This window comes from Brienomyrus brachyistius, chromosome 8 (genome assembly GCF_023856365.1).
Source record: "Brienomyrus brachyistius isolate T26 chromosome 8, BBRACH_0.4, whole genome shotgun sequence".
NCBI classification, from domain to species: Eukaryota; Metazoa; Chordata; class Actinopteri; order Osteoglossiformes; family Mormyridae; genus Brienomyrus; species Brienomyrus brachyistius.
The window spans coordinates 27,317,328-27,343,594 of record NC_064540.1 but is presented as its reverse complement, the minus strand read 5'-3'; the positions used below and the strand labels follow the sequence as shown (position 1 = coordinate 27,343,594).

General features: G+C 43.4%; 1 protein-coding gene across 3 annotated transcripts in view; it reads right to left on the bottom strand.

Annotated features, from left to right (window-relative positions):
• The window catches only part of LOC125747361 (sodium-coupled neutral amino acid transporter 3-like), a 39,514-nt gene extending 13,696 nt beyond the window's left edge, over positions 1–25,818 (bottom strand). The window contains exons 1-9 of one of the 3 annotated variants that reach the window (XM_049022552.1): positions 25,715–25,818; positions 25,190–25,506; positions 10,261–10,442; positions 9,784–9,804; positions 9,215–9,308; positions 9,010–9,125; positions 3,203–3,276; positions 2,353–2,445; positions 1,295–1,376 (exon numbers count right to left, since the gene is read on the bottom strand). In XM_049022552.1, coding sequence (XP_048878509.1) covers positions 1,295–1,376; positions 2,353–2,445; positions 3,203–3,276; positions 9,010–9,125; positions 9,215–9,308; positions 9,784–9,804; positions 10,261–10,370 — 590 coding nt within the window. In that variant the 5' untranslated portion in view covers positions 10,371–10,442; positions 25,190–25,506; positions 25,715–25,818. Of the gene's footprint in view, positions 1–1,294; positions 1,377–2,352; positions 2,446–3,202; positions 3,277–9,009; positions 9,126–9,214; positions 9,309–9,783; positions 9,805–10,260; positions 10,443–25,189 lie in introns of all 3 variants that reach the window. The other 2 variants (XM_049022553.1, XM_049022554.1) reach the window with 2 other exon arrangements.
• Positions 25,819–26,267: the final 449 nt, after the last annotated feature.

Sequence of the window (26,267 nt, the reverse complement as noted above, 5' to 3'; positions counted from 1 at the left end):
CTGCTTGTCCTGTGCAGACTCATGGGGTCCAGAACCTACCCTGGAAGCAAGGCAGGGAACAGCCCAGTACAGGGCGCCAATCCATCACCAGACACACACACCATAACTCCAAATCACCTCAGCATGTTGTTTCAGATGTGGGAGAAACCAGAGTACCGAGACCCAAATTCCACAACGACATGCAAACTCCACACATATGGAGTCATGGCGAAGACTTAAACCAGACAGAATTACTATAGTATTTTCTCTGTAGGATTTATACCAGAAAATGTTCAGTCAATTAATTTAGTCTTGCACCATAATTATGTTCTTAAACATCCTTTGCCTGAAGGCCCGTGGGTAATTCTGAGGTTCAGCATTTCACTGTGAAAGTAATTCTGCAATATGCTAGGTGCCCCTTACATTTTCAATAGTCCTTTTGGCACTAATGAAGTTTATTGCAGAATAAATTAAACGCTTGGCAAGGCCATGAAGAAAACATGAGAGAGGTATCTGCCCAGGACAGCCAGTCTGCTTCCAGTCACAGCAGTAGCTCACAAGCACCGGCGCAACCCAGTAGTGTGGTTCTGAGAGCCCATAGAGCTACTGGAACAGACAGAAGATGCCATCTCATCCTGGAATATCTGCTCCATCCCAATCAAAGTCAATCACTCCTACTATGCACCTACTCTTTCAAGCCTTCAGTCTTTTGTGTTTCTATATTGGGGCATAATGGTCTCTCTGGGTATAATATGGTGTTTTTACCAGGTACCTCTCAGTGGGATCTGTTAGAAAGTCCACACCCATCTGCCCTGAGGACGGGCTTGGTCTTCTCTAACATCATGGAGGGAATTAATTTCAGCGCTGCAATGAAGCTACATTCTTTGGTTAAGTTTCTTCAACATCCATTTTATCAGTACTGAACTGGGGATGTCTACAGGGAGATAAGGGGTGTCTGTCTCATTAATCTCACTAGTAGACCACCAGGGAAAGACGATAATTAACAGAGATCACACCTCACACTGCACAAGGGCCAGGCATGGGCTCATCAAGGTGTCCTGCACTTAATGATCACACTGCAGTGAACGTTTATATCTGAGCTTATACCAAAATTTACAACCAGGAAAGGACATTAGTAGATATGGGTTTTACAGTTAAACTGTATTCCACATAAGGACAGTACACTAACAATGGTAGAGTGCTGACGTTAATAGCAAAGTGCTGTTAGACAGGGACACTGTAGGGCAGAGTACTGACAAGGGTGCTATGATTTGAATCTTGTCAGTAAACATCTGTTAATAAATGAATGACTCACCTTGTTGGTGTATCCACCCCCAAAAAAGCCTGGATGACCAGAGGGAACTCGTACTTTACGATGTAGAGGTAACTAGACATGGCTGTGTGACGAGACAGATGGCAAGAGACTGTTAAAGAACAAAACCATCGTAAAACGCAGAAATGCATCCTGTATTTCAGACAAGCAGCCACTTAACGGGCCATCATAAGAGTAAAAGCTGCATTGTGTCAGCGAGGCGGTGATCTGGTAGAAAAATACAGAGACACACTAATTAAGCAGCTCGGAAGTGAAACTGACAGGGTTAGACCCAGCAAAGGCATTTATTATCTATTAAAGCATTGCTTGTGTTTGTTTATTGTTCCAGAACCTAATTTCTGTTTATTTTGCCTGCAAGGGTTAGCATGGAGAATGTAGCAGACCATCCATGACAGAACAAAAAATGGGACTGCAACACAGAGAGACTGGGATGATGAATGGAACAGGAAATGGACGAAAAGGATCAGGACAGGCACTGGAATAAGGATGGGAACAGAGACTGAGAGCGAGAGTGACATGACGACAGGGACTAAAACCAGGGTTGACTGAGACTGTGCAAGAATATATAATGGAATAAAAATATGAGAACTGAGTTTGGGGAAAAGAAGTTAGATCCAGGACAGAACAAAGTGAGACTGGGATTGAGATTGGGTGCAGGACAAAGACTGAAACTAGTCAAATTTAGGTAGAGGGACAAGGACTGTGACTGTTAAAATGACAGGGACAGAAACAATGTTAGGAGTAGCTATAGGCCTAGAATAAGCAGAGATGGAGCAGCACGGGGTCAGCATGCCAAGATGGCTGGCGGGGGGGTAGCTCCGAGGCTTGTCACCACACCATTACGCACATTCACAGACACACAGGCAGAGAGAAAGGGGCCCATCAAAGACACAGTAATGAGGACAAGTGGGAACAAAGTGTCTGGAGTACAAAGGCAAACACTGCTTATGGTATCAGGACATAAAGGGGGAAATTGCACCATTATTAAGACGTGTGCCAGGACCCAGATGTACCTGATATGCGAGAGGCCCTCCACTTACCTCCGATGTTCTGCAAGGTGATGGCAATCCCAGCAGCCATCTTCCCCGGGGTGCCAAACGCTCTGAATCCCAGCTGCTCATAGGCTCGGATCCCTAGAACACAAACCAAAGCACTGCTCTGTACTGCCCTGCACATTTTCACCCCTCACACAGTCTTTGTTATTCTTTTTGTCTTACTGATTTTTTTTTTTGTATTTTATATTTTGTGTATTTTATTACACTCCGTATAGTTTAGATATATTACACCTAGTATAATATGTAATATATTCCCTATTAATACAGCACAGTCAGTGAATTTGCCAGAAGAAGCATTTCACCGTATGTTCCACAAGTACTAGTGCATGTGACAAATAAAACTTTGTACTGTGAACTTTGCTGCTGCTCACGGCTGCATTTAGACAGTCTGGGATTGAACTTGGTGGAAAATCTTTTGATACTATTACAGGCGCTTGTTTCTGTGTTCTGGGGCTAAATCCTTCACTAACCACACCTTCCGAACGGAACCATATCTGTACTGCTGTGAGTTTCTTCAGTCAGTGTCCTGCTGTGTTACTTATCTTGGAAATAAACCAAAAATAATGTTATAAATATAAAAGCATACAATCTGCAGTAACATTCCAAATTCATGTTCTAAAACCACCTAGCAATGTTATGTCATCAAATCCTCGGCTCATAGCCTAAAGTGCATTCCAGGTGATGGCACCAGTAAAGGATACGCATGACGAATGACGACACACTCTCAAAGCAACAAAATGATCACTCCTGTGAGCTGGGTTTGGGCAGCCATGCGACATTAAGATGCTAGAAATGGGCAGGGAGATATGAGTCCAGCTGGGGGGAGGCAACTTACCCACAATGCCTGAAGACTTGAGCAGCAGATGAATAGAGTAGGATGAGAGGGCAGCGACCACGGTGAGGAGAAATCTGTAGGATGGAGTCAAGTGTTTCTCTGGTTACCAGCTTCATCGTCATCATCTGCCATAACACTGACGCTTTACCCTCTCAATTAGCCTTTAACCTGCATCCTTCCAAAAGTTTAATTAGTATTTGTTCTTAAAAAATAGAAAATATTTAATCTATATAGGACACATGAAAATACAATCCATTCATACAAGTCTGTACATGAGGAGGATTTTACTAAGGGGAAAATATTTACAGAGAGAGAGACCACAGGTCTCCTCCCCAAGACAGCTTCAGGCTTCAGCTCCAGACATCTGCACAAGCACCACAGCATGGAAGTTTGTGGAGAAACCTGATCCGCCTGCTTCCTCCAAACGGGGCTTGACTCTCCGCATCTGATTTAAAAATTTTGTTTCTCCTGGCAACAGATACCGGACTCCAAGCAGCTTTTGCCCCTGCCTCACCTCTGCCCCCGTGATGGGAGGGGGGAGGCAGAGGGACCCCTGCGAGGGGGTGGGAGCACATGAGGGTGAAAATGGGGCCCAGGGGCCCAGCCTCACGGTCCATAAATTCCTGTCACAGTCAACCAATTTGCAAAAAGACACATTTTACCTATTCAGCAAACAATTTTATCCAAAGCAATATGCATTAACTGAGAAAGCACGACCAGCCAGGTCCTGAAGCAATTGGAGTTAAGGGCCTGGCTTAAGGACCCAACAGCAAAATGATCCTGCCAACCACAGGATTCAAGCCAGCAACCTTCTTATCACAGGTACAGTACAGGTAACCCACAGAACCACACACCACCTGAACAAATCATATGCAGTTAAAATGGGTGGTGTACTGATCACCCTCAGGCTGCAATGAGGCTACAGGTAAACTCCAGGAAAGAACACTGATACCAGACAGCCCTGTAGCTCTGAGATGCCCTTATTTCACCCTTGCATCCTATGGGCCATTCTTACCTCACAAAGCCCTTTAAAAGTCACCTCCCCTACGTCGAGACGCCTGACTTCTACAGGGCACCAGGGGGCATCGCAGGGGCAATGCCACCTTCCCGCAGTACCCAGCCATCTCTTTTGTTTTTTGATAAAGCCCACATACAACGGCAGCCTCTGTGCCGTAAGTTCTTCTGGGGATGTAGTCCACCAGCACCTCTCTCCAGGGGCACAATCATGTCCATTCAGCCATCGACGGGGGCAGCTGGCCGCTCCGGCCACAGCTGTGGGGCCCTGAGGCTGTAAGCCCGCGGCAGACCTAAGGCCAGTTGAAGGTAGATGCCTCACATTCCTGTGAGGTTTCCACAGCCTTCTGGACACGCAACTAAATCCACGGGAGAAGGTAAAGCATCAGCGCTGAGGTGGTTTTCTTGCTTGGTTCTGGGTCCTTACGGTGCTTCATTATAGACCGTGTGTCTCTCCTGGGGGAATCTGAGATTCAGAGTGAGACTATTCACAGAGAAAAACTGGAAGCTGGGTTGTTACCACACTAGAGTGCAGTAAACACCACAAGATCACTGTCTGACTGGCGGCCCCTCTCCCCCTCGCCTGTCCATTATCAGGTCTTCCTGTCTCTGGCCCTCTAGCTCGCCGATTGCCCGTTGACCGTTAAACATTATCCCTGACTGACATTTCCCTTTATCCGCTGACACGTATGTTTCCACATGTACCACGAGACACAGAGGTAGCAACCCGATGCTGTGCATGGCACATTCGAGTCACGTTCCGCTCTGTGGACCCAGCAAGGTCAGACATGTAGCGTGCGGCAGCCGCCCACGTGAAATCTGGCACATCAGGCAGCTTGACAAACTCTCCGGTAAAAATAGAGTGCGGCTTAGACATGATCTCTGGCTGAAAACCTCCGGACTGCATTTTTGGGTTAACACATTCTTACGAATCTAAATTTAGTGATGGAAGACCCAGGTAAATATTAGGAATAAGAGCCACACCATGTATAAATAAATAGTGTCTGATGCCTTTACCGACGATGCCAAGGTGGCAGTGGCGGTTACAGAAGGACCTGCAAAGAGTCTTAGCTAAACTGAAACAGCAGCATCTGATACAACTACCATATTTAATAAAACCCAACTTCACAAGGGTGCATAGCATTACATTATTAATTATTATATTATATCATTCAGATTTAGCCTAGATGAAAGGCCTGCGAGTTTCATTCCTCCTCTCGGCATTGCTTTGATTTTTTTTTTGTACAGCATTGCAGAACGACACAACATCCCTAATTGTAAAATTAAAATTAAATGTTTTTTACAAGGTAATGTAAATTATAAATATGCTACTATTAAACATCATTTTCTCCTGGGTTCCTCTGGATTCTGCAGAATTAAAAAGCTTTTAAAAAATCTTGATTGTTAATGGGTTTTATAGATATAGGGAACACATTTGACTGCTGAATTAACTGCTGCTTCTAATCTGTTCATGCTACATGTTCCTTGGTGTATTTAAAGAAATAGTGAAGCTAAACAAATCTCTCTTTGCCTCCTCCATTGAGCTCCTTCTACGCAGTCAGAGAAGGTCACAGCGAATAAAAGAATATTGGAAGCTTTTTATAAGGCTCCGGTTTAGTGCCTGTGGCGACACAGGAGTGAACACAGCGGAATGGCACTAGTCCATCCATCCATCTTCCAACCACCTATTCTTAGTCAGAATCACACAATCCCAGGCAGCACAGGCTGGGTCATACCCCAGACGGGATGCCAATTCGTCACAGGGCACACACACACAGGCACATGAAGTCATACAATAGGACCGGTTTAGAGGTCTCATGTCTTTGGACTGCAGGAAGAAATCAGAGTACCAGAAAGAAAGCCACATGACACAGGGAAGACATGCAAACACCAAATGCACAGAACAGATCCAGGATTTTAACCCCTGACCCTGGAGGTGTGAAGCAACAGTGCTACCCACTGAGGGAATGGCAAGAGTGTAGAAGTTAAACCACGCCAAGGACACAGCCTGAACATTCACAGCAGTAATTAAACTCCAGCTATAATCCACAGGGGAAGCCTTTGATCTTACCCTCAGGACTGCATACGGCAAATAGTATACGGGTAAAGCACAAGATAAACTTAGAGCAGTAATTTCACATCAAGATAGTGACTCTGGGATCCATTAACCAACAACTGCATAACACTAATATTGCAAGTTTTCTTCATCTAGCTCAAGTAAAATGTTGTGTATGTCTAATTGCCATTTCAGGCTGAAAACCAGGCCTGTGTGTCCATGTGCAGACGTACATACGTAAGGTATTCCGCTAATCAGAGTCACATGTTTCACAGGCATTAAAGCACATACCTAAACATCTGCACAATAAACCATTTTGTTCAATGCTAGGCCTCTTCACAAATATACTGACAACCTCAAATTTCAGATTCCACTGAGGATAAGCATTATCATTTTTCAGGGCTGCTTCATGCGTCATGTTTAACGGCGCCTCAGTAGGCTATAGTGACTACAAACATAAATCCATCCATCCATCCATCCATCCATCCATCCATTTTCCAAACCGCTTATCCTACTGGGTCGCGGGGGGTCTGGAGCCTATCCCAGAAGCAATGGGCATGAGGCAGGGAACAACCAAGGATGGACCAGCCTATCGCAGGACACACTCACACATGCACACCTACGGGCAATTTTAGCAAGTCCAAATAGCCTCAGCATGTTTTTGGACTGTGGGGGGAAACCGGAGTACCCGGAGGAAACCCCACGACGACATGGGGAGAACATACAAACTCCACACACATGTAACCCAGGCAGAGACTCGAACCTGGGTCCCAGAGGTGTGAGGCAACAGTGCTTACCACTGCACCAGCATGCCGCACCCGACTACAAACATAAAAATGCTATTTACTGATATGAAATATTTTGATATTTTTATACAGCTGATGATCAAAGCTAAAGATAAACAGCAATTACTGGACTTGCATCTATTAATACATACACCTATAAGGGATGAACAAGATAATGGAGATGCTTGAAGGAAGTAGATGAAAGATACAGATTTCTACACTCCAGAACGTCGGATGAAACTTCAGTGTTTTGATCAGGTGATGTGGAAGCCCATATAAGGTGATTAACTTTATTCTGGGGTTCATGAAATCACTCCTGGCAGTTTTACGTACACAAAAATATTCTGAGGGCAAAATGAAAATTGATTGCTTCAGAGAGATAACCAATCAGATTGTAGGGGAGGTGGGTCCAAGAAACTGGAGGAGTTGGGACCAAACAATCAGATGTCTTGGTTCTGCCTCCTCTAGTTGCTTGGACCCACCTCCTCTCCAGTCTGATTGGTTATCTCTTTGAACCAATCAGTTTTCATTCTGCCCTCAGAATATGTTTGTGTAAGTAAAATTCCCATAAGTCATGAAACCTTTAATCAGTTTGTTTAGCAGTGTCTTCAGGGAAATCATCTTGCAATATGAGAATATCATGAGGAAACTCTGCTTGCGTCACAGGATGGATCTGTTCCTGTAAAATGGCCTCATATTCCTTAGCTGTCATATGATGTTTTGGGGCATTCTCAGATCAACAGATATTGTGGGTTGGCATCCTTTGGCTGTATTCAAACCAGACCTCAATTCAATTGTAGCAAAAAGTGAGAATGATGACTCATTTAGGCTTTGAGCTGCTTAAACTTGGTTATGCATTTTAATGAATTGGCTTTGGATACAGGCATTTCCTGAACTGCTGCCCTGCCATAAATTCCAACTTTTTGAAGTTCACAACATAATTTTTGTTAAGGCTGGGTCACAGATGCGCCGTTTCTGATTGGGGATCATCTTTGAGGTTGCTCTTGTGGTGTTTAGCAGCTATTCACAATCTATTCCCCTACGCGTTTGTGCTTAGTGGAAAACTCTGGTCCATGGAGGAATATGTGTGATATTGGGTTAGCTCAGCCAGCCCACATGGGTTATTTTGGAAGCACAAATATTCACTAAAACCAGTGCTGTAAATATGGATGAACAAGGCTATAAGAAGGTTTACTGGTGAAATTTCTCCTTTTGAAAGGAAAAATGAACCTTGATCTTGTAAAGCACTTAGAATGTATTGGTTAGCAGGTTAGTGGTCGGCCCCTAATTTTTCCATTAGCCCTGTTGTTCTTATTGAAACAATTTACATGAATGAATGTGTCGTTTTATAGCTGAAATTACTACCAATGCACTACTAATTGTCATTCAGTCTAATATGACTCATCTTTGTACTTCAGAGGTCTGTGACCCAACTGAAGGCCAATGGGTCCTGACAAAGTATGAGTTTGTGGGCCAGGTTCAGGTCATGTTCATCTTTGGGCTTGAGTAAGGTTAAGGTTAGTCTTTTATGTGCAATTTAATCCTTAACTTCTTTGTGCTTTCCATAGCACCCCTAAGCATCCGAGTAGAAATGGAAGAAAATACGGCAAAATCTGGCAAATGTTTCCATATACATGTCTGACTTATATTTACACAAATTCAGGTTTGGGTCTGGTTCGTTTTTTTTTTTTAAATTTGCGGTACTTTTTCAGCCTGGGTCGGGTTCAGTCTCAGGGTCTTGGGTTTAGGTTGGCCTTGGCCTTTAATTTAGGCTTGTAAAGGACTGTACTGTACTAGCATTTGTAACTTTGATGTAGTTAAAGTCTCCTTTTCTGTGGTGTTTCCATTATTTTGTCCACCACTCCCCATTTAATAAACACATACAAAGCACATATATAACATACATACTATAACATGTAAATGCATGTCTAAGATTCAGTCACACGACTCACAGGAAGAGGACAATCCCAGTGTTGGCCATGGCGTACGCCAATCCCAGAATGCCACTGCCCATGATGGCATTCCCCAGGTTGAAAACTGACATTCCGAAAGAAGTCTTCCCTTCAAACTGACAAAAAACACAAATAAGTGAAGGGGGCGATTCTGATTTAATTCATGAATGCGTGGAAAGGGCTTCCAGACCACAATGGGACTCACATCAGTGAAGTTAGTTGTTTTCATGTTGTCCATGTCAGGCAAGAAATCTTGGCTTTCTGCCACATTCCCCTCCGCAGTCTGGAGCCTGTGGGGACTTACATTGAACACCAGCATTAAGCTATATGCTTAAAGCACCTTAAAAAGCTTTAATTAAAATGCTTAAAATGCTTTAGCACCCATGACAAGTCAGCGCCTCACTAGACCGTGTGTGTGTGTGTGTGTCTGTGTGTGTGTGTGTGTCTGTGTGGATTATGCACATATTACATTGTGGGGACCAAATGTTCCCCACAATGTAATAAAAACCTGCTATTTTGACATTGTGTGGACAATTTTTCAGGTCCTCACAATGATCTTTGAATGCAATCAAAAATCTAAAGACGCCAAAAGTCTTGTATTTTGTTTGGTTACCTATGGTTAAGGTTAGGACAAGGTAGGGATTAAGGTTGTCATGTTGGGGTTAGGGTTTTCCTCATAGAAATGAATGGAGAGTCCCCACAAAGGTATAATTACAAACCTATGGGTGTGTGTGGGTGTGTGTTAGTGTGAAACCTGGCAAGATCTGTACATACCTGGAATTTTGGGGGCTCTTTCTACACAGTGCAAAGTGTCACCGCAACGAAGCAGAAAGGCAACAAAGACCACACTTAAAGACGCAGGTGCAGCACACACACCAAAGGGTTACCCAAATAAAGTCACATTCCTGCACCACTATCACAGTAGGAGTTTCATCTTTACAGATAATCAATCACCATATTTTCACTCAGTGATTGAACAAGCTGAGAAGAACCACTTAAATAAACACAGGAGCACTGACTACTAGGGCTGTCAATGCTACTCATTTTCATGGCACCGAGACATCATAGCTCATGTACATGACATGGATTAGTTCACCTACTGGTAGAGTATTTGAAGAGGATCAGGTATCTTACTGATGCAATGGTCAGGGTTAGTTCTCTTACTAGCAGAAAACATGAGGAGGGTTAGTCCTCTTGATAACAGTTAATCCTCATACTGGTACGGTACACGAACAGAGTTAGTCCACTTACTGATCTTTGTCCTCTGGCAGCGTCTTCCCCGGCCCCTTTGCCTCCTCCCCAAGGTCGTGACCCTTCCCATTGGGAATGATGTTCATCTCTGACTGGGCAGCAGGCTCCATGCTCAAGGTGCAGATTATCCCGGATCCTGTGGATGCTTTGAGCAAAGCTTCTGTACTCCTTCCCTGGGGTATCTGGGGAGACACAAGGGAGTCTGAAACATCTCTGCTCCAAGGAAAGGAGCCAGGTGAACTGGGGCACTTGGAGTATGTGTGAGTGGAGGTCAGGCTTAAACAGACCATGAGTTTTTGTTGTAACTATAGGTTTGTGCATATATGAATTTGGGAAAGTGTGTAAACATGCATGTGTGATGTCGGAGTATGTCTGTAAATATGTGTGTATGTGTGCAGGCACCAACCTTGGGACCCATTACTCACTAACCCAAAAACATAACCTCCATTGACAGTGCCATTGATATATTTCTACACAGTTTCAATTTGCATGTATATTATTCATTATAATTGTCATTTGTTCTTCCATAATTAATCTCCAGTTAGTTGCGAAGATGCATGAGTTATGAGACACGCATCCATTGACTGGGTCCATTTGAGTACCTTGGGGATGGTGCGGCAGAGACATAAATGTGATCCATGCACAGTACTGTGCAAAAGTCTTAGGCAGCCAAAGAAAATTAAGTTTAACTGTCATGTAGGTGTAAAACTATGCTGTTACACCTGGCAAAGTGTGTCAGCTTAGCCATTTCGAAACCTCTGCTAAAATAACCCTATTGTTTCCAGCAACCATACAACACACCCATGTATTTTTTGACCTGACCACTAGCCCACCTCATATATCTATCCAATATCTCGTTCACTTTTTTAACTAATTAAGTTAATTAATTAAGTGAGCTGGTGGTGAAATTTAATAAATACATAGAATGGTTCGGGTGCCACTGAGGAGAAGTTTGAGAACTGAAGTGATGTTCATCTAGCCATGCAAGTAGATATCAGTAACTTTTTGGAGAACAGAAAACATTTTTACTAGTTTTTATTGTGTTACTCGTAATCTTCATTGTTAAATTATATTTTTTTCTTCTAAGAAAATGTGTATTTACTACCCAGATAAATAGCTTTAAACATTTCTTTTGAGTGCCTAAGACTTTTGCACAGGACTGTATTTTTGGAATCTACCTCATGAAAGGACTTGGAAAATATCTAAGGATTTCTGTATGTCACTCTTAACTGCACACGACTTCATAAGAAGTGCTGAGGGACCATACTGGGTCAGAAGTCAATCCCTAGAAGGCACAAGGCATCCCAAAGCCAACCCAAGCAGAGCAGACTGTGAACTACACAATATCCCTTCCATAAATCCTCTTTCACTCTCATGATGAACACAAGACTTGCCAAAGTTGACTAAACGGTGGTAAAAATACAACCTCGTGCTAAGCGGTTTTAAGGGGACACAGACTGAATGCGCTTTCAGAGCACTCTATGGGAAATGAATCTGAATTCTAAACTCCTTTCAGGAATGGGAAGGAAATGTTGACAAGAAAAGAGAAAATCTAACACTTCCTTAAAGAAAACACCAGCTATTGCCTGCAGTGGTGGGGGGGGGACAGTACAGAAAGCCATAGCCCGTCTGCAAACAATGGGCGTCTCCAAGGCGTCTAATGCAGTGCTAAATGGCTCAATTCCCCATGCCACTGGCAGGTATTTTCTGCCCAGTCTACAAAAGAGTGCAAAGGGTGCCGACGTGGGTCTGAATTTCCTCCCTCCCCAACGTCCTCATCAAATTATGGCTTCAGCCACCGCTCTCCCAGTGCCCCCACATCTCCATCTCAGGTTCAGCTCCAAGTGTCCCGAAGCAGACAAGGAAGCTGGTGTGCGAGTAGAGAAAGCAGCGGTGACATACAGCTTCCAGGTTCCTGTTGACGGGATCGGCCTGCTCCGTTTTGAAAGAGCGCTCTTAATTTCACATTAGCTATGCAGCAAAAGACGGGATTGAGTATTCTGTAAACAGGGGGGGGGGGGAGAGAATGCGGACACTGAACCAGTGGGGCCCAGTGGAGAAGATGAAAAGCAGCAGAACCAGATCTGACCAGCTTAGAACCAGTTCTGGCCCTTGCCGGAGAGCCTTTGTCTGTCTGTTTTTTGCTTTCTGATTTTTTTTTGTAATTAGGAAGGATTTAACATAACAGCGGTCTTCATCCTTACAGTGCTCCAAGCTCTTTCCTGGCAAACTGTCAACACTCTCACACCCCCCGTTTAGCTCCGGGGTCCCTTGTGGCATCTACGTCTCCCTGCCTTTGGAAAAATGAAACACTGCTCAGTCTGAGAGCTGAATATCTGATGGCTGCATCAGATCCGTCCGGACCGCCGTCCCACATTACCGGTTCCATCAACCACGTTATGCGCCTAACTACGCAGCCGGGGTCTTCTGTTTCCCCAGCTAAAGCCGGGCAACGTGGCCGGGCAGCAAAGCACATTGCACAAAGCGGCGTGTTATGCGGTTTCCTGGGAACAGCCCGTAGAACAGTGGGCCTATTGTGCCAGCATCATTACACCCCAGGACCCTTTGGCTGCAGCTCGCCAGGGCACTTGAGGGCTGAAAAGGTGATTCAGTGGCCCCCAGTTGAAAAAACAGCAACCTTAAATTCAGCAGATGCCAGTGCCTGGGCTCATGCAACACAAGTCCCACCCCCCCAACCAACCAAACACCCCACCAATCACAGACAGGACAGTCAGCACGAGCAGTGGAGAATAAACGTGAGAAGCTGGAAGCCCCACAGAGAGGCCATCTCTCTGTGGGGGGGCCTGGCAGGGTGTGGAGTGCAGGCCACCTCGGAGGACAGAGTATTGCCTTGGCGATTCCTAGCATCAACACAACTCAAAGTTGCTAAAGCAACACACACATCCCCTATGCAGACAGACGTCAACACATCAGTGCAGGCATCAAAATATCAGCTGGGCTAAACTGAATATACCAGAATGTCCATATAGAATAGACAAGAAGGTATGTGGCTAGTTCCTAAAAAAGACTGTCCCCCAAGGACCACCTGCTGAAATGGACAAAATACTGAAAGATCATGTCATGTGATTACCCATAATGCCCCGGACAACCAGGAACTGTGACAACATGAAGGTCTTGGTACTTACCATACGTTCTCTCCTACATCTAGTCCAGTATGTAGTCGGCTCAAGTTGTCTTGACTTGGGGCAAACAAGCAGATTTAGTTCTTTTTTCCATCAAAGGATGTTGTTGTTAAAGCTTTCTGACATGTTAGGCGTAAGCTAGAGGCTGGTTTGCCACATCGACCCACTGGAAATGCCATGGATGGGCCGCCTTAATCGTGCACCATGTTCTTAATGAAGAGCTGCTTATCTTACCAGAGTCACTGCATAAAAAGCATTTTAACTGCCATTAATGTGTCCTGTTACTGCAAACGGAACTTGCCAGATTGCCTGCCACGGGACTTAGTGGAAGCGCATTAGGTTCAGGCCAGATCTGCGTAATCTGCTGACGTTATCGGGGGTATACTGTAACACTGAACTCTCTGCTCTCCAAGCACATGACCGGGACGCCGTACTCCTGGGCTATGAAGTGCCCAGGATACTCTATATCCTTTTCAACATTAACGGATTTTCGACGTACAGCCAGATATCTGGTGCGTCCCAAAGGTTTCCCTCCATTACTGCTCCTGATCATTCATGGTAGAGTATGGCTGGCCCGAGGTGCTCAGGCTGCTGTCTCTGAAGAGGAATCCAAAGATTAAACCCCCAGGTTGGGAGGGGGGAGGTACACAGAAAGCTCTCCTGCCTAAATTGATGATTTTAGAGAATCATCGCCTTGAAGGCTCTGAATCCTACCAAGAGTTCCTCACTCTATCTGAAAGTACGAGATTCTCGGACAACAGACAGAATGTTCCGGTAGAGGTGAGATCGTGGGCAGCAGGGACCTTGAGAACTATAACAGTCGATTCCGTCACTACAGGGGGTGATGTCACATCACTGACGCAGGCGAACAGCATCCCCCCAGTACAGGAAGTTATTCCAATGACATTCAAGCAAAGGCCGTTTTCGGCCAGATTAAGGGATTAGACTTTCCTTGCTGCTGTCTGATGGCCTGCTGTTTTCTGGACAGCCTGACAGGATGCGTATGACAGGATTAAATCTCTATGGGGCAGAAATTGTGATAAATCACAGGCATGTCACACTCACATCTCGTTAATCCTTATTTAAATATACATTAATCGAAGTAATCATTCATGTCATTAAAATAAGTGTGCTGAAGCAGCCGTGGTCTATGGGCAGAGCGGTGGTGCAAAGAGAGTCCAAACAACTCCTGAAACAAAGACATTTACACCAGACATTAAGCTCGCTGACAGATAGCCTATTGAGCTGGTTCGTGCGTCAAGGCATTACAGAGCTCTTCGTCGCAGATATAAGATACTGAGGCACCCTGAGATGCTGGCATTTCTGAAGGAGGCTCACCCTAAATTTAGATCCTATGATCCAATCTCCCCATCGCTGACACCTGCATAATCACTAACCCCAAAAAGCAGGAACTGGACATCCATTTGAAAACTTTAACTCTGTTTTTATTATGTCAACTCCTGGTGACCGTATAAATAGCATCGTTCCAGAACTTCCTGTCTTCTACACAGTTCTTAAGGTTTCCCCAAGATGTTTTTGTAACAAGTCCATTCATCTTGTTTCTGGTCAACTTTAACTTTTCCAAACTTTATGGACTTTATGGACTTCTCCTATGTGCAATGTAAGAAAGCTTCAGTGTGGTCATTTGTGCTTCAAGTAAAAATTCAAAGTTGAGTTGTGTCATCGTCAGCAAGGCCCTTCACGCCAGTCACGCACAGGCAGTTTTAGGCCGATTAACACATCTTTATGGCCCCAAGGCTTTCACATTTCTGTGAAGTTTTTTTTTTTTTAAATATGTCAATGCAAAATTAATTAAGCAAGAACCCATCTGTTTCTTTTCATTATTTAACTGCTACTTTAACAACAAAATACATGGAAATATTTTTTTGGAAATGTAGTACGAACACTTGCCCTTTTCTTATTAACATTTTAATCATTAAAAGAAAATCTCAGAGTGATCCCTGCTTCACTGAGGTCCTTTATGAATAAGCACTGAATGCTTATATCTGTCATGAGTCACAGAACCGCATCCGGCAGCCAGCTCAGACCTCTTCCCAAAGCCAGGCTAATTTTTTCCACCCATCACAAACACAGTTTTAAGCACCTGAAACTAATTTCCCAGGAACCTATACAAATAATCCTTCGTTAGGCTTCCCCAGTGCAAGGTATTGGGAGTCACTCCATAAGAAGTGTTTTCCAAGATCTGTGATTTGTATTGTGATCCTTCTGTGTCTTCCGGCCTACTGCCTGTATTTTCCAACTCTGACTACTATTCTCTGCCACTGATTTGTCATTGTCCTGATCTGATTATTGGCATTTTGGCTTTTCCTGACCAAGATTTAGATTCTTGGATTCTGTTCCGAGTTACAAGTGAAGTGAGTATGGAAAAGGGATGTAGGCTCACGTGCTTTGCAGAAACTTGGCCTCGGACTGAAGCTCCAATTACCGTGGCGGCACTGAGCAGTTTTCCTGTCATGCAGGCCGACAGTAATGTGCAGAGGAAACAGAGGAAACAAAGAAAGGGGGGGATTTGCTATTTTTGTCAACAGCAGATGGTGTAATCCAGGCCACATCACTGTAAAGGCATAGGGATGTGAGGGAAATATGGAGGTGCGAGCCTTGGGACTGCAGTCATATTACCTGTCATGGGATGTTTAACAAGCCTGGTGGAAAGTTCAGGTCCAGCAAGTACAAATCCAGACCAAAGTTCAGGTTGTATTTTCTGAACCTGAACTTTCCACCTCTGCCTGTAATGGATTGCCATTGTGAGTAAGGTCTCCAACACTGCTAATCATAAGCAAACTGCAACACCTCAGCACCTTCATAACAATCTCTATGGATTTTAATCATTTTTCTCTTTCATCCACAATGGCCAACTTCTCTAAGCTCATTAAACGCCCAAGAAGAGAGAATCTTAGACTTTTATTAAAAAAGAGACGTGGAGCGAAATGAAGAAAATTCCTGGCTACAAGCCGACCAGTAATAATTTGATCAAGGGAACTCGGACAAGGCCAACAGATCTAATAGTTAGTCAAGAACTTAGTCAAGGACTTCCTGGAACATCTGCAGTTTGCCTATGGGGACATATATACATCCTTAAGAGTTGTGAGTGTGGTCAGGAGAATCTTCTTTGATTTCAACAGTAATTTCAAAGGTACCAAGCCACACCGACTAGGGAAGAATCTCAGGGTGATGCAGATGGTTGCCCCTACAGAACCCTGTATCATGAACTACCAATGAGGCAACCGTGGGGGTCCACTTAAATAACGAATTGGACTAGACAGACAGCACAGATGCCATGTACAAGAAAGACCAGAGCAGGCTGTTCCTTTGAGAAGACTAAAGCGTGCAGCAAGCCATTCTGTTACAGGGTTGATCCAGGACTCCCTGAAGTCAGACGCGAAATTTTGATATTAACCTCTAATATTACTCAAATTCACTCTACAGCAAGATACAATTGAATTACATAACTTCAGTACTATTCAACAACCGTTCCTCATCTACTGTCAGGACACTCCAAACTGTCTTTAAATGGGTGGCAACAAAGTTTGGGCTAACAAGGAGAGAAAGAAGAGATAATCTATGATTTTCAGTAATGCTTTCTAGCCTGGGTATACTCTGTTTAACCAATAAAATACAATTTGTTACATCAACTAACTGGATCCCCCCTCAATTCATTCAGTTGCTACTAAGAGTGTGACCTGATCAAGAGAGAGTAACATCAGTTATCATAATACACCAGTGTTCTCGCTATCATCTTAAACAAATTGATGGAGACCTCCTAACTAGTACCTGATATCTTAAACGAGATTACAGGGAGCTACCTATTATGAATGCACATTTGCAAGTAGGATGCCTATCCTAATTTGAATTTAAAATCACATTTGTTATTGTAAAATCACATGTCCCCCATGTTAACCTCAGAAAGGAGACTGTTTGAAAATGACTGATCAAATGGATAGAGTTTGTAATTCTAAAATGCTTCTGTCAAACTGCGGACTCCTCCCGGTGTCAGTAGGCAGTCAGCTTTGGCCTTTTTGGCCTGCGACTCGGCATTAATAAGCATCATGCCTAGTTTCTGTGTCCTGTTCCGTCAGCTCATGGTGACTCACTGGGAAGGGGGTTTATTTATAGAGCCAGCTGTCCCCCCTGTCACAGAGCTTCAGCATCTATGGTCCAGCAGGCAGAATATGAGCACATGGAAGAAGATGACTTGGGTGGTGAATAATGGGACTTCATCCACAAAAATTTCTCAAAAACAAAGACGGACACAGAAAGCTGCATAGGTGTGAATCCATTGAATTGTCAGCTCACATGGACCACATTTCACCTTCAGATACTGAGACCGAGAGCCTGTATTGAATGCCTAACTAGATCCACCTATTTATCAGGGTGTTGATGTACAACCTGTTTAGCTCAATGAGTTCCAACGTGAAACACTATTGCATATTTATCTATGTTCCATAATCAGTCATCCAGGGTAGGTTCTTGGTGATTCAGTCATAGAGGACACAAGGTGTTCTGCATTTACACCTGGACTATACAAAATTTTACGAAATAAATTGGATCTTTGTTATTTCAGGGAGGTTGGGCTCCCCTTTTAAGTCTGGTTACTTCCAAGGTTTCTTCCTGCTAGGGAGTTTTTCCTCGCCACTGTCACCTCTGGCTTACTCTTTGGAGGCATTGGGCAGGGATAACGTAAAGCACTTTGAGAACACAGTTGTGAAAATGCTCTATACAAAAATGAACTGAAATGAATTGAACGAGCTCCCGCTCCATCATAGGTCCCCCTTTTCTGGACACCAATTCACTTAAACCGCATGTTTTTGGACTTTCGAAGGAAACTGGAGTTCCTGGAGGAACCGACAATAAGTGTGGGAGAACATGCAAACACCACACCTACAGAAATGGGGATCTGAATCAAAGCCATACTGGCCGTTCACTGAACCGCGGTATTGCTCTGCTGCCCCATCATAGGACATCCTGACCACAAACACTGGCTGTGGAAATGAAGGGCAGATTTGCATCATATTCGTTGAAAAACAAACCCGCTGAAAATTATCAGCTCATGGACTAATGAACCTGTGCAGCAAAGTAACCAGGCAGAGTCCCTGAAACAGCAGCAGACACAGCCATAGGCTATTCAATTTCTATTATCCAAGACCCCCTTTGGACCTCTTGCTCCCATGAAGATGTTTCTGAACCTCGTTCATCTCCTTTGGTAGCAGGCCGTGGTAGCATTGGGGGGGTGGGGGGGGGTTGCAAAATGGAAAAGTACCAACCTGTTCCTGCAGCACTCCCCCCGCCCTGGCCCTCATCAGCAGGGTGGGCCTTGGGGTTCAAGGTTAGTACTTTTCCATTTTTACACCAGAGTAAACACAGCACTGCAGCTCTATCCACAAACTCCAGCAGGGACACTGAGCCAAGCAGGAATTTCACAAATATTCATAGGCAACATTTGCTGGGCTGGGGTGCGGGGGAGGCTGGCCAATCACACGGTACTGATCAGTCACACGCGGTCAGCAAATTCCATGTCCACGCGGGAGGAGCTCTGCCAGCCAGCCAGAGGATTGGAGGTTCTTTCGCGATCCGTGACGTGGGTGTTCTGTAAATCATTCTGTCAGATATCAAAAACAGCGACCGAGCCGCCGTGTCATTCCCAACCAGAAACACCAAGAAGATAAAATGTAGAACAGAGCCCCTTCCTGCACTCCTGCCTCAAGAGGAACAGTCAGGTGGGGGCTATAACTAGCCAGGTGAAGTACCTGTTATGGAGTAAAATGCTACAGGTCACCATTAGAACATGCTGCTGGCAGGACCCTTCCACAGGACTACTTAAGTCAATTAAACCAATAAAAGGAAGAAAACTGAAAAAGGCAGAAGAGCTCAGTCCTAGCAGAACCCACACCTGCCTCACCTCCGCCTCCCAGACAATGACACCAGTAAAAATCTTGCTGGGGGGGGGGTTTCAGGACAATGTCCTTGATGTCTTAAGACCCTTGCAACACTATACTAGCTAGTCTCTGGCTTCATGCTTGGCCGAAGCAGAATGAGGGACATTTGGCAGTGGACCTTGGACATCACACATATTCCATGACTGACATGATTGCTCCAGCCAATCACAGAAGCTTTGAGGAAGTGAGTTTGCATACCGGCGCCGCACGGGCTTCTTGTGTACATCATACGCAATTAAACTCCCACCCCACCAAGTCCCTGGTAGCTAAGAATAATTATCTCTATAGAACTATAAAAAATATGTGGTTCCTACCTGTAAAAACATTCGATATCAAATGAAAAAAAAATATTTGCCACATGGAATTAATTGTTTTTTGAAATTACAATTCACCCAACTGTAAATATAACTATCAAGCACAAGAAGTGTGATTGTTCAACCGATGTAGACTCCAAATGATGGCGCCCCCTGCAGGGGCAGAGGTCAGGGCATAAAGGGGGCTTATCATTCTGTGTCCAACCACATGCTGATGAGGAAACCTCAACGCATTGGTTGCACGAGGCAAAAAGGACAGAATGGCCAAGGAACAAGTGCCGCTCTACTGCCCCATGTCAAGCCGTGCCAGCTCCTCATTATCTGCATCATGTGCCCAGTAACAAAGAGCCATCGGTTTCTGCTGCTCAGCCTGCCTTGCTTTCAATTGGCGCCCTTCACCTCCATGAGGAGGAGGAGCCTGAGAGAAAGTCTGGGAAGCTGTCACGGGTCATAGCCACCACCTCGCGGCCATCTGCTCCAGCACTGCAGGCTCCAGATTCTCTTCTGTGGAAATCCACCAGACAGATAAAGGTTGGATGTCTTTTCCTTCTCGGCTTGTGTAGTAGGAGTGATCTTATCCAGCGACTCCGGACGTAAATGGACCTCATCCTCTGTGTGGTTCTGAGAAGTGGTCCTTGCACCGAAGCCAAGAACAGAGACAGTGGACTAAGAAGACCTGTCACTGTTTTCCCAAGGAGTCATACATTCTAAATACATGCTGTCATGTTTCTCCTGGGGCTAAAAGTGGTCCTCAGCCAATGAGACTTCGTTTACCCCCAGCTACCCTGCACAGTTCTACCTCCTAACCGTAATCCTTCAGTTTACCACCTCCCTCAAGAACACGTCTGGTGTAAAATAAAATGCCAGATATCTTTCATGTTAACAGAACATTACTGCCTGAAATATGTGCATCTCATAAGTTAGGGCTCATAAGTCCACTTATCAGAACACATTTTTTTATCTAGACTTTTTTTCTGAGAATATACACCAGTCAAGCATGACATTAAGACAACCTGCCTAATATTGTGTAGGTCCTCCTCGTGCCACCAAAACAGCTCTGATCCATTTAGGTATGGACTTCAAAAGACTCAGAAGGTACCCAGTGGTATCTGGCACCAAGATATGAGCAGCAGATCCTTTAAGTCCTAGGAGTTGCCTAGTGGGACCTATATAGATCAGACTTGTTTGTCGAGCACATCCCACAGATGCTGGATCAGATTGAGATGTTGGGAATTTGGAGACCAAGTCAACACCTTGACCTCTTGTTCATGTTCCTCAAACCATTCCTGAATATTTTTTCCATTGTGGCAAGGCACATTATCCTGTTGAAAGAGGCCACTGCCAGGAATACAGTTGCTATGAAGATGTATACTTGGTCTGCAACAACACTTAGGTAGGTGGTGCATGTAACATCCCATGAATGTCAGGACCCAGCAGAACATGGCCCAGAGCATCACACTACCACCAACTGGTCTGTGTCCCATAGTGCATACTGGTGCCATCTCTTTTACAGAAAAATGAAAGAAAATGTCATTCATCAGACCAGGCCATCTTCCATTGTTCCATGATCCAGTTTTGATGTTCACATGGCCATTTTCGGTGCACTTTCAGGCACTTTCGGGTGTGGACAGGCTTCAGCTTGGCAGCCCCATACGCAGAAAGCTACGATACATTGTGTTCTGACACCTTTCTATCATAGGCAGCATTAACGTTTTCAGCAATTTGTGCTACAGTAGCTCTCATGTGGGATCAGACCAGAAAGACTAGCCATTGTTCCTCACACGTATCAGTGAGCCTTGGGCACCCATGAACCCATCGGCAGTTCATCGTTTGGCCTTCCTTGGGCTACTTTTTGTCAACACTAAGCACTGCATACTGGAAACACCCCACCTGCCATTTTTGAGATGCTCTGACCCAGTTGACAAGCCGTGAAAATTTGGCCCTCTTTCAAAGTTGCTCAGATCATTACACTTACCCATTTTTCCTGCTTGCAGGACATCAACTTCATGAACTACTGTTCACTTACCTAATATTTAATGGCACCCTTGACAGGTGTCACTGTAATAAGATAATCAGTGATATTCACTTCACCTGTCAGTGGTTTTAATAGTATGGTTGATCAGTGTAGCCTGAGAATATGTTGAAGATATGTAGAAAAATATGTGATAAATGTAATACAGCAGAATTTATATTGAAGGTTACCTTACTTGATTTTGACTCATGTTTAGTAAATGTTTTTTACTTCTTATCATTGAACAAAATAACCACTAATCAATCTGCATGTAAGATGACAAAACCACATTGATTGTTCACCTGTTTACCTTCGTTGAATGATTTCCATCAGTTCCTCGATGAACTTCTTGCATCTGGCCAGACTGACCTCTCCTACAAAGGCTTTCTGAAACTTCTGACCATTACAAGGGGAGAACCTCAGAGCAGAACCTCTGATAATTCAGAGCAAACAATCCTAGAACACTATGCTGACCCATGAAATCGTTCATAGTAGTGAATCACACAGGGCACGATATATCCTTTTTACATCAGTATCTGTCTATTTTTAAACATTTCCAATGCAATATTTATTCACCCTCCTGTTTATTATAATCTCTATATGTTATACTTGTTTATTTTCATTCAGAAATTGCATATTGTCTATTTTTATCTTTTGATTGGTTGTGTACTCTGCAGTCTGTAATCACAAATGATTTCCCCCAGGACAAAATAAAGGTTTTCTGATTCTGTTTAATCCTGATTCTGATTTAACACTGGGAAGCATATTTAAGGCAATATTCTTAGATGTCCTCTACGACAATTAGATCCCATATTAATTAGAGCAAAATTTTTAGATAATTTGAGGTGAGTCAAGGATAGGTAGACGCTGAGGAGATGAGTCAAGGGCTCTACACACCACAGCGCCAAGCACAACAAAATCCTCTTTTCAGCACAGCATTTTTCATTTATGATGAAAATGATGGACCTTTTTCATTTTGATTAAATGTTCTGGAATGGATCAAACAAATATCAATCAAATACTATATTCCTTAAAAGCATGGTATTCTTTACAGATCTTGGCCAACCTCTGATCACAGAAACTCTGTTATGGATAACGTGAGGACAGGTACAAAAGTAATTAATACTCCATGATGGCAAAAAAACAGCCACGTGAGCTTTTTAAATGATCACCATTTCCATTTTCATGTACTCCCATAAAAGCAGTTACGAAAGGGATGCGGCGAAGGTAAAAACTCAGTGCCCAGTCCCTCAACGGGTGACTGAACTGTCTCATGTAATCATAATGTGCTCAATGACGCACACAGGGCTCCATACTCAAGCAAGGCAAGTCAAAAAGACTATGTCTGGGACAATATGAAAAATTCAGTGTTCCGATATAAAAATAAAACATAAAAATCTGTCCACATAACCCAAACAACATGTTAAATGTTTTCACATCACCCTGCATGCAAAGAGCACTAACGTGAGAAACACCACCTCATCAGTTACAGTTTCATGTCAGTTACCAAGATAAACTACAACATCCAAAGGATTTTGACCTAAGATACTTCACACAAGTAAAAAGGAAGGTTATTGCACATACCTTAATACCAAAAATGATACTAAAATTAGTCAAAAAACTTAAGAGGTACGATATATTCAATATTTTATACTGTCTAGATAAGTCTAGTTAAATGAGAGTAAAAGATATTATGAAGGACAACAGATAATATCTCAACGTGCTACATCCTAGTGTTCGGCACCTGAGCACCATTCAAATGACTATACCTCAAAAGCACTTACTGAGATGCTGTTGCTATGGCACAGACCATAATTTCATCTGGGTAGGTGTTTTTTGGATGAGTATTTTTGTGTTGAATCAGTGTTATCCCCGCTAACAGGGATCGTTCCCAGAACTGTAGCCAACGTTACGTAAAGGTCTTTTCAAAGTTGGCAGAGAACATTACTGTGACTTTAACGGAACGTTATTCCCACGTTATACATTGTAACAAAGGTTCTGCCAACAATAGCATGCTAACGTTATTACTTGAATACCCTTTTAATCAAATTAAACTTGAAAAATATTGTTTTTATAATAAAAATATTATTGTATAAAACTGATACATGTGTATACGTCAACGGCACCACCCAGCCTTGAATCCATGACCTTAGCAATGTTCAGCCACAGTACTACCCACTGCTCTACCATGTCCACCGCCTGTTTGCAACTTATTATTCTTAGTTGCAGTAATAGGATAACGTTCTGGGAGCATCAGGAAAACTGGACACTTTAAATGTTTCCAAACCTCATTCGTAATTTTCAGTAAACGTTCCTAAATGGTGATATTAAGGCCAATGTAGTTCTAATACTAAATTATACATAATTAAAAAAATAAGGATGAATATGCCCCATATTCTTACCGTCTTTATACCTTCTACAGCTGCCAAGGGCATTTGCTATCCCCCCACCAAAAACCATTTCACAGCTGAGTTTCTGTAACGTTGTGATCAGGGACAAACTAAAATACAAGCACATCCCACTCTCTGGATACTTTTCATCACAATTGATCCTGTCTTTATTCCACACAATACAAAGTTGAATCTAATCAACCCTTCCTTACCACACAAAATGAACATTTTAACGTTTTCCACATCTTTGTTTAATAATATTCTGTCTTAACCTAAAACCTACTTTCAACATATATCACATCAAAGGTTATCTCAACAACACTGCAGTACAGCCTGGTAGCCCAGCATTGACATACAGTGTGTGTTTGCATACTGCTTTAACACACGTCGTAAGGGTTGCCAGACATGACAGATTCTGCATCTCTGCATTTACTTATACTAGTGTACAGCAGCTGTTCACATTCATTCATATATTAATGCAAATGGAAGCATGAAACACGCTAACACTGGATCTTTCATCACAGTCTTTGCCTTGACCTATTTGGCGAATGCTCAAGGTGAGAAGGCAGTGAAACTGAAAATTTCATATGGGAGACAAGAGCTTAATGTCACCCATGTCACAGGGTAAAATCCTAATTACTACTAAAGCCATTAGTCAAGATTGATCACTAGAGGTTTATCAGCAGTGGCATACATTTAACAAAATTTCGCAGTTCTTAGAAAATCCACATATATCTATACCTACCACTGAGGTGTTGATTATGCAAAAACCAGGTACATTTAAATATAACCGCTGAAAATTAATAAAAAATTAAATGCAATAAAGATAACCTTCATAGATACTTTGGTCTAAAATAGTCTTTATATGATGTTAACGAGCTCCAAAATGAGAATATAGTATTAACGTACTTTGTACTTATTATTTTGACCTCTGATGTCGGAGAAATAAGTTAACAAATGTTCGTACATGTCAACTTGAGCTAAGTTTGTATTGAGAGAAACCCATCGCATGTAATCCCGGATAAATGTAGAAAAAAATGCCGTTTAAATGACATCTAGCAGGAGAAAACAGACGCACGGCGTATAGCGGTTCGGCAAAGCGCTTTTACAGTCTTACCAGTCACACATAAAGTGAGCGCCACCCTGGATGCCACTGAACTGCTCGAAACCGGCTTGATTGTCCTGTTTTCCTCTCCCTCTCCTTCGTCCCTTTTCCTTGAAGAAAGCGGTCGGCGTCCCGCCGATGTTGCCCCGGCTGCTGTCTATGGTGTTCAGGGGAATGAATGATGATCTGGGTACCGACACTTCAGAGTAGGCTGTTGTGTCGCTCCTGCAGGTTCCGCCTCCCGCGCCGCGCTTCCAATCATAAAGATTTCGGAAGCTTCAGCCAAAAAGATGCTCCTGTACCCCTGCTACAATCACGCTCTACGACACCTTAAGAAAGCACGTCAGCGCACGCATGAAAACAGATATGGAAGAAAGTGCACCATTAAATACACCAACAGCAATAATAACCATTTCTAGATATTAAAAAAAGAACGCGCGCCACAATGTTACACAGTAACACCAATGCGTGTCTAACAAACTCACAGCACAGCCAGTTCGTTCGTTAACTTTAAAATGTAGATAAAATGTAGGCTACCTGTCAAGGTAAAAAAGCCGAGACTTAGAAAGACCCGCTATGAAAATTGTCTGACAGCACGGATACGTCAGGGAGGTGCCATGCTTTTCGCTGTACCATTTCTAGGTCATTCATGCCCGTATCGCCCACGAGTGCTTGATGACGCCATAGGGTCGGAGATACCAAAGATCACCTTTACTCCACCTGTCCACTGCACTCAAAATTGCCAGCACACCAGAAAAAAAAGTACAGTAACAGCGAAAAGTTCTTCCGCTTCAGCTGACCGATTGTTTAATTGGGCTTGATGAGAATGAATTCCGTTTGTGAATACACAGCTCAAAGCTTTTCTAGGTTTTACAAGACCTGTTTTAAACGATTTTTAATGCAATAATGGATTATAGATGATGAGTTTGTAGGTGATTTAAAGAGAGCTGGCAACCTCGGACGTCTAACAGGCTTTAAGGATCAGGCTTTAGAACCACTGGTATGGGATAATGGTAGTCAATTTGCTTTACCTTACCTGGCATAATATTTTATATATTGTTTTTAAAATTTGTATTTCATTTTAAATATA